General features: G+C 37.0%; 2 protein-coding genes across 2 annotated transcripts in view; one reads left to right on the top strand and one right to left on the bottom strand.

The window, feature by feature from the left end:
- The first annotated feature begins 368 nt into the window (after nt 1-368).
- On the top strand, nt 369-7,208 carry LOC306887503 (DNA-directed RNA polymerase III subunit RPC3-like). Its single transcript, XM_079445267.1, has 15 exons — nt 369-492; nt 1,580-1,726; nt 1,848-2,112; nt 2,863-3,066; nt 3,974-4,056; nt 4,151-4,252; nt 4,460-4,552; nt 4,741-4,821; nt 4,938-4,989; nt 5,516-5,576; nt 5,652-5,802; nt 5,910-6,011; nt 6,094-6,143; nt 6,225-6,374; nt 6,476-7,208. The coding sequence occupies exons 2-15, from the start codon at nt 1,580-1,582 to the stop codon at nt 6,555-6,557; spliced, it is 1,623 nt and encodes a 540-aa protein (XP_079301393.1). The 5' UTR covers nt 369-492; the 3' UTR covers nt 6,558-7,208.
- LOC306887501 (integrin alpha-10-like) overlaps nt 6,721-7,609 on the bottom strand; it is a 38,537-nt gene continuing 37,648 nt past the window's right edge. Inside the window, exon 31 of the mRNA XM_079445264.1 lies at nt 6,721-7,496. Within this exon, the coding sequence (XP_079301390.1) occupies nt 7,440-7,496 (57 nt within the window). The 3' untranslated portion in view covers nt 6,721-7,439. The remainder of the gene's footprint in view (nt 7,497-7,609) is intronic.

Below are 7,609 nucleotides of genomic sequence, written 5' to 3'. Positions count from 1 at the left end.
AATACACTGATTCAGTGTTTCGTTTATTTGTTACACATCCTTACAGCGGCAGTGAAATGTGCTTTTTACAAGCCTGTAAAAATAAAGTTAAAATAAAGGGAGTGATTAATGTACAACAATAGTACATTATTAAATCAAATAATCCATAATACACCTGATGAAATTTGTCGCTCAAAAGTGTTCCTGTCTCAATCTAACGAACTCAATAATTTGATGTAAACACTGATGCACATTATTATGTTTATGTTTATTCGTCTCATTGTTTTACTTTAAAAACATAGTTCATGTAGTCGAGTGATTCACATTCGGCTCTTCTGAATCATTAAAAGAATCAGTTCATTGCAACGATTCGTTCGCTGATCAGGCATCACACTGGAACTCTACATGACCACGGAAATTCGTCATTACACACCGCCTGAACAACACATGTGAAAGAGAGATTAAAAAGAGAGATTAAAATTCGAAACACGTACAGCTAGATACTTTTTAGAGGTAGGTTCATTTTTGTACATGTGTATGATTGTGTGTTTTTGTGCAGTGTTAGGTTAAATGAGATGTTTGGTTTGTAGAAACGCTAGACAGCAGCTAATGCTGCTTTCATGTGTTAGTTTGTGTAATGAGTATCACTTAGAACCTAAATATTAAATTATTATAACTGTACATGTTGAACAGGATGCTCTTTTAGTGCTTTTAAATGCTGCTTTTAGGTACAGTTTACAACACTGTAATGTGACAGCATGTTAAAAAGTGTTAGTGTTCTGGTCAGAATGTTCATGTTTTTGTGGTGATGGTTACAGATACAACAGAGAATGTGTTGTGTGTTATTATTAGACATTAGAAGAAGTTGCATATATCACAACAATAGTTTTTGTTTATCTGTGATGGTTATGTAGTAGTATTTTTGACAATAGATCAACACTGACCCCCATGCTTCCAGACATATTTTTTCCCATTAATTTTCTCCCTGTTTTTATTTTTATTTTATTTTTAATAAAGTCTACATTAAATAATTCAAAGATTTAAACTAAACAGCTCTGCAATGATTTGTTTATATATATAAACAAAAAAATAAATAATAAATAAAAACAATTTGCTTCTCATCCCACGAAGCTTCACAAATGATGCAATAAAATGCAATATAGATTTTGGACTCACAGACATTGATCATATTTATAAGAACTATATTTTATTAAAGTTTATTTAGTTGTATTTATTTACATTTTATTACATATTATTATTTTTAACTAATTTATTGTAAAATTTTAAAATACATACCGATACTTTGGGAGTGAAGAGATGCATTGATTATGTTATTCACAATGCTTAATGATTTGCTTAATGTTTTTAATGCTTAATTTTTTTGTTTCTTTAGTAACAGTGATTCATCAGTAAAGATGAGCTAAAACAATTAAATTGAAACTACAATGACTCTGGGCTTCAGAGCTTATGCTGTGTCTTGAAAGCTCTTTATTATAAGCTCCATTGTCAAATCCAGCAAAATTCGGCTTCAGTGTTTATAAAACCATGTTATTTCATCAGGTGTTTGTTAAGTGATTGGTTGTTCCTCTCTTTCCTGCAGATGACAGCGCAGGAGGTGCGTCTGTGTGGGCTGCTGCTGCAGGAGCACTTTGGAGATGTGGTGGAGAAAGTGGGCACTCGTCTGATCCGCAGTGGAGTTCTGACCTTGCGAGCGCTTGCCCATGAGACCAAACTTCCTCTTGACCTGGTAATGTCATGTACTTAAGCTTTCCCTGTTATCACATCCATCTCTTTCCATTCTTTCTGTCTTCCTTTTGCCGAGCCAGTAAATTCATCATAATCTCTTTAACACACTCTTCTCCTGTTAGGTCAAGAAGTCTCTTTGTGTGCTGATGCAGCATGGGATGAGTTCGTTCGGTGCTGGGCGTCGTGGTCCAGTGGGACCTGTGGAATATCGCATCATCTGTGAGCGCATCCTACACATGCTTCGTTATCCGCGCTACATCTACACCGCCAAGAGTCTTTATGGAGACACAGGCGAGCTCATTGTTGAGGAGATACTGCAGAGAGGGCAGATGACTATGAGCAGCACAGTCAAGACTGTAGCAGACCGGCTGACCCACAATATGCCAGGTGAGAAACTATAAGAAGACTGAAGGGCTAATTCATAAATGAAACAAGATTTGAAAATCCAGGGTTTTTATTTTTATTTTTTGTAAGGATTTTGGCTGCAGAATTGGCTGCAGAGATTGCTCCAAACAAACTTTAAAGTGAGCTCAGCTCCTTTAAGATTACAGATTCAAGAAGTTGTCATCTAAAGTATAAATATGTTTATTTGACGCAGTTATATTTTAATTAATTTTCAAATTATTCCAAATTTCTTAAATTTTCATAAAAATAAATAAAAATTAATCTATCTATCTATCTATCTATCTATCTATCTATCTATCTATCTATCTATCTATCTATCTATCTATCTATCTATCTATCTATCTATCTATCTATCTATCTATCTATCATCCATCAGCCACTAAGATATCGGTATCAGATTTTAAAAAAACAATATCGGTGGACCATTAATAATTATCATTCTCAATAGTAATATATTATATTAATATTAAAATTGGCTGGGTTTCACAAAAATAGCACATGAAAAGCAGACTGATTTTAAAAACTCAGTGTAAATGTAAACAGAACCAAGTTCTTCATTCATTTGGATTTGTCCAAGTGTGTGTGTGTGTGTGTGTGTGTTTTTAAAGAGGACCAGACAAATATGGTACAAAAAGAAAGAGAACTAAAATTCCATCTGAAATATGTTCCATCCACTTTCTTATGTCTTGACTTTTATTTGAAATGTACCTATTGAAACTCTTTTTGCACCAGAGGGCCAGAGTATGGACTACAGTGAGGTTGTCTCCGCTTTTTCCCGGTTGGTGGAGACTCATTTCCTGCAGCGCTGTCCTCCTATGGCCTCAGCAGGATCATCAAGCTCAGAAGCAGTCAACACTCCCCTACCGGATGTAAAACAGCCCACGGAACCAGAGGACCACTCAGAATGCTACAAACTACCCTATATCAATCTCACCGGTCAGTTACTTAAGCAACAGTTTGGACAGGACCCTTTTCTAGTCTAACATGACAGTGCTTCTGTGTATAAGGCACGGTTCAAAAAGACATGATTGATTCAGTCAGTGTGGAAGAACTTGACTGGTCTGCAGAAAGCCAAGTCCTGGTCCCAGCTGAACACCTCTGGTGTGACTTTATATGCAGACCTTGAGCCAAAAACTCATCACCAAACACCAATGATTTGTATAGACACTATAAGGACAAAAGTATTGGGACATCCCCTTCTTTAGAACAGAAGAAGGCACTACCAAAACTGTGGCAACAAAGATGGAATCATAATTCATGTATTTAAAAATTGTATTTCCATCTCTGTTGCAACAGTTTTGGACGTGTCTAAAATGACTGTACCCATATGTACAAGTCATTGGTGTTTGGTGATGAGTTTTTGGCTCAAGGTCTGCATACAAAGTCACACCAGAGGTGTTCAGCTGGGATTAGGACTTGGCTTTCTGCAGACCTGTCAAGTTCTTCCACACTGACTGAATCAATCATGTCTTTTTGAACCGTGTCTGTGTTATACACAGAGGCACTGTCATGTTAGACTAGAAAAGGGTCCTGTCCAAACTGTTGCTATAAAATTAGAAGCACACAGTTCCCTAGAATATCATTATATGCTTTAACATTCAGATTTGTACTCATAGAAATTACTAAAGTAGTCAAACATGTTCATTAGAAGGGGGTGACCCAATACTTTTGGCAATATAGTGTATATACAGTACCAGTGAAAATTTAGCTTATGCATAAAAGCTTAATTATTTTAGTGTTCATTGGAAAATACAACAGGTAAAAGTTTTGAATATAGATCTTATTGTTCACCATATAAATATATTTTCATATGAACTGAGGTGGTTGAATTGTGTTCATTCAGGTCAAGGAAAACGCAGACGCTCAAGTGAGGATGGTGAAGCTGACCAGCGTGCAGCAAAGAAAGCCAAAACAGACAATAGTGAGGTATTACCATTGAGATGATGACATCACTCATCCACATGCTCATTAGCTGAGTTTTTCCCTGCATTGTACATGTGTTTTGTCCCTCTTTCTCCAGTGTGGTGATGAAGGGATCTATTGGCAGGTGAATTTTCAACGCTTTCACCTGCACTTCAGGGATCAGGCCATTGTTAGTGCCGTTTCCTGTAAACTTGATCAGGTAACAATAACCACCAGTCTTTATATCAAATAATCTAAGATGTGCTGTGAGATATAATTAGGTTGTGGACTGAATATTCTTTCACGGCTGTATCTGAGACAGAATGTTCTGGATTCTCACATTTAGACTTTCTCCTCCAGGGAAATAATAAGTCGGTAGAATGTAGGACTTTATCAGCTAAATTTCTCTCTGTTTCTCCCCCTGTAGACTAGCAGTGAGATTGTTAGAACCATGTTGCGGATGAGTGAAGTTACAACGCCAGCTCACGCTGCTTTCACACAAGCCCTTTCAGCCAATGAGGTAATGGACGGACATGCTTATTTTTGGTTGATAAGGCCCTTACTGAAAAACATTTAAAGAGACAGGTCTAATTAGTTCATTGGAGTTTAAAATGTCAAAGGCAGTGTGAACAGTCGGTCCTACAGATCAGCTTAGAAAACCAAACCAGATTGGTGTAGTTTGATCAAAGCCTTATTGTTTTCCATCAGATTTTCCGAGCTCTTCCATCCAGTTACAACATCGCCAGACCAATTTTAGACCAATACCTCACTCTCCTGGTGGATGATCCGGTAAAGCAATGCATACACAGATACACACTACTATATAGTTGCTATTTATACAAGAATTAAATGACTTCCAAATGTTTGAAATGACTTAAAAATTAATATGTATTTTGTTCTACTAGATGGAATTTGTGGGGAAGACGGGTGACAGTGGAGGAGGAATGTATGTCGTCAGTATCCCTTTAAAACACCACCTGAAAGAAAAAAGGACATTTTCCATGTCTGATTGCACACCGTATTTATTTATTTATTTATCAAAAGTTTGGGGTTAGTAAGATTTTTTTTCTGTTTTAAATAAATGCTGTTCTTTTGACTTTTCTATTCATTAAGGAATTCAAAAAAATTGTATCATGGTTTCCACAAAAATAATCAGCAGCACAACTGTTTTCAAAATTTTATATAAGAAGAAATGTTTCTTAGGCACCACATCAGCATATTAGAATAATGTTTTGGCTGGATTCTGAGGTATGTTTTGGCATCCCAGAAATAAATATTAGAATATTTTAAAATTGAAATATTAGTAATTCACTGTTATTATTGATTTTGCTGTATTTTTGATTAATTAAATGCAGCATTGGTGAACATAAGAGACGTCTTTCAAAAACATTTAAACTGAGAAGTTGTGAATTATTTTGCATTATGTATCTAATTTCTCAGCAACATAGTATTTACATTGGTTGACCCTTGACCCTGTGGTCAGATTTACATCGTGCACTGGCTAACCTGGCCAGAGCTACCCTAGAGTCTGTGGTCCAAGAGAGGTTAGTACAGTCGTAGCGCTGTAGCGCTTTTGGTTTTGTTCTTAGTTTCATGATGTGGGTGTGTTTTATTTCAAGGTTTGGTTCCCGCTCAGCTCGAATCTTTCGTCTCTTACTGCGAAAACGGCACCTAGAACAGAAGCAGGTGGAGGATTTTGCCATGGTTCCTGCCAAAGAGGCCAAAGACATGCTGTACACACTCCTGTCTGAGAACCTGGTCCAGCTACAGGTAACACTCTCACAGGTTCTGTTTATATAAACAGATAAGACTTCATTTTAGTTAACTGTAATAACCCTAGATCATGCTTCATAGCACTCTTTGTACTATATGTGCAGGAAATCCCCAAAACGCCAGACTACGCCCCTTCTCGCACCTTTTACCTGTACACAGTTAACCAGCTGCCCACCGCCAGACTACTTCTGCAACACTGCTACAAGGTACACAGCTCATATGAACATCCCTGGAATCTGTTTAATGCTTTTTATAATGTTTTGACATTTGTATGCAAACCCCATACAGACTGTTGGGAACCTGATCGAGAGGCGGCTGTATGAGACCAAAGAGAACAAGCAAGTCCCTTCTCTTTTGTCAGTGAAAACATTTAATCTAAGTATTAGTCCTCAATAATGTTTGTTAATTGATTTTGACAGGCGACTTTTGGAAAAGTCTCAGCGAATTGAGGCCATCCTGGCATCCTTGCAGACCACAGGAGCCGAGGCGGCCCAGCTGACGGAGGTGGAGGAGATGATCACAGCTCCAGAAAGACAGCAGCTCGAATCCCTACGACACCACATTAACAAGTACTACACAAACCAGTCCCTCTCTACACATGAATCAGTCACATGATTCACGTTCGGCCAATCATTAATCTCGTCTCTTCTCTTTGTGCTTATGGTGGCAGGTTGGATTCCAGTGAAAACCAGGTGGATGAGACCATATTTCTTCTGGAATCCTACATTAACTCTACACAGGCCACTCGCTGACAGTTTTTATAAAACTTTAGGCTAGTTTAGAGAATTGTTAAAAAAAATAGGTGGCTAAAGAAGATATGTTTATTTCTTTTGCAACAAGGAGTGACTGATTTATATTTAATAGTGTGAGTATTTTGTGTAGCCGTGAACAATTTTATTTTCCACAGGATAAAATAAAGATGTAATTCTTTTATTTAATGGTTTAAATTTTTTTATTTAATAATTTGTCTAAATGTCAAAAAAGCAAATACAATTTACAAACCTATGAATTGAACATGAAGACTGAAACGACATTATTTCTGTTAAGAAAAAAATTAAATAGACTGCTTGGTATTATACCATATGTTTTCAACTTAAATAAAAATTGCATTATTTTCTTTTTCACAAATAGTGCATTTGTAATGCAATTGTAAAGGATCTGGCTCTGTGAAGCCAGAGAGTCTCCCACATTAACCTTCTTTCTCATCCTTTTGCGACACAATTGGATTCTTGTGCTTTTTGATGACACAACAGAATCCAGATAACATTTTAGGTGTGAGACCCTTATAACTAAATAACGTACTCGACTGACCTGCAAGAACTGATACAGCCGTCGTTTACAAAGTTTTACACATTGTGCATCCCTTTGCATGTTCATGTATTAAATATTTTGGCACATTTTAGCACTCTCAGCTCCATGTGAAATATTTTATCAGGTTTAAATCCATTCTGCAGATTTCCCCCCCAAAAATCAGCAAAGAAAATGAAGAATAAGTCTGTAGATTCCACCTGGACCTGATAATGGATTGTTTGTGGTCCTGGAGCAGAAGTGTCATGTCTCAAAGGGGAAGTAATGGCTACAAAAGGCATATTTCCTGGTTGTAAAGGAAACTCTGTTCAGTCTGCTCTGCAGTGTCAGTTGTCATCATTCTCATCCTCATCCTTCCTCTGTTTCCTTGTGAAAAACCCCAGCTGTGAAGAAACATCAACACATGGTTTAAGACTGCTGAGTGCTAGTAGTAGTGTTTTGGGTAGTAATGCGCTTCAGATGTAGCTGCAGTACACCTGCATATGTGTTGTGTTCA

The sequence above is a fragment of the Barbus barbus genome, assembly GCF_936440315.1.
Source record: "Barbus barbus genome assembly, chromosome: 21".
In the NCBI taxonomy this organism is placed as follows: domain Eukaryota; kingdom Metazoa; phylum Chordata; class Actinopteri; order Cypriniformes; family Cyprinidae; genus Barbus; species Barbus barbus.
This window is presented reverse-complemented; position numbering and strand designations above follow the sequence as displayed.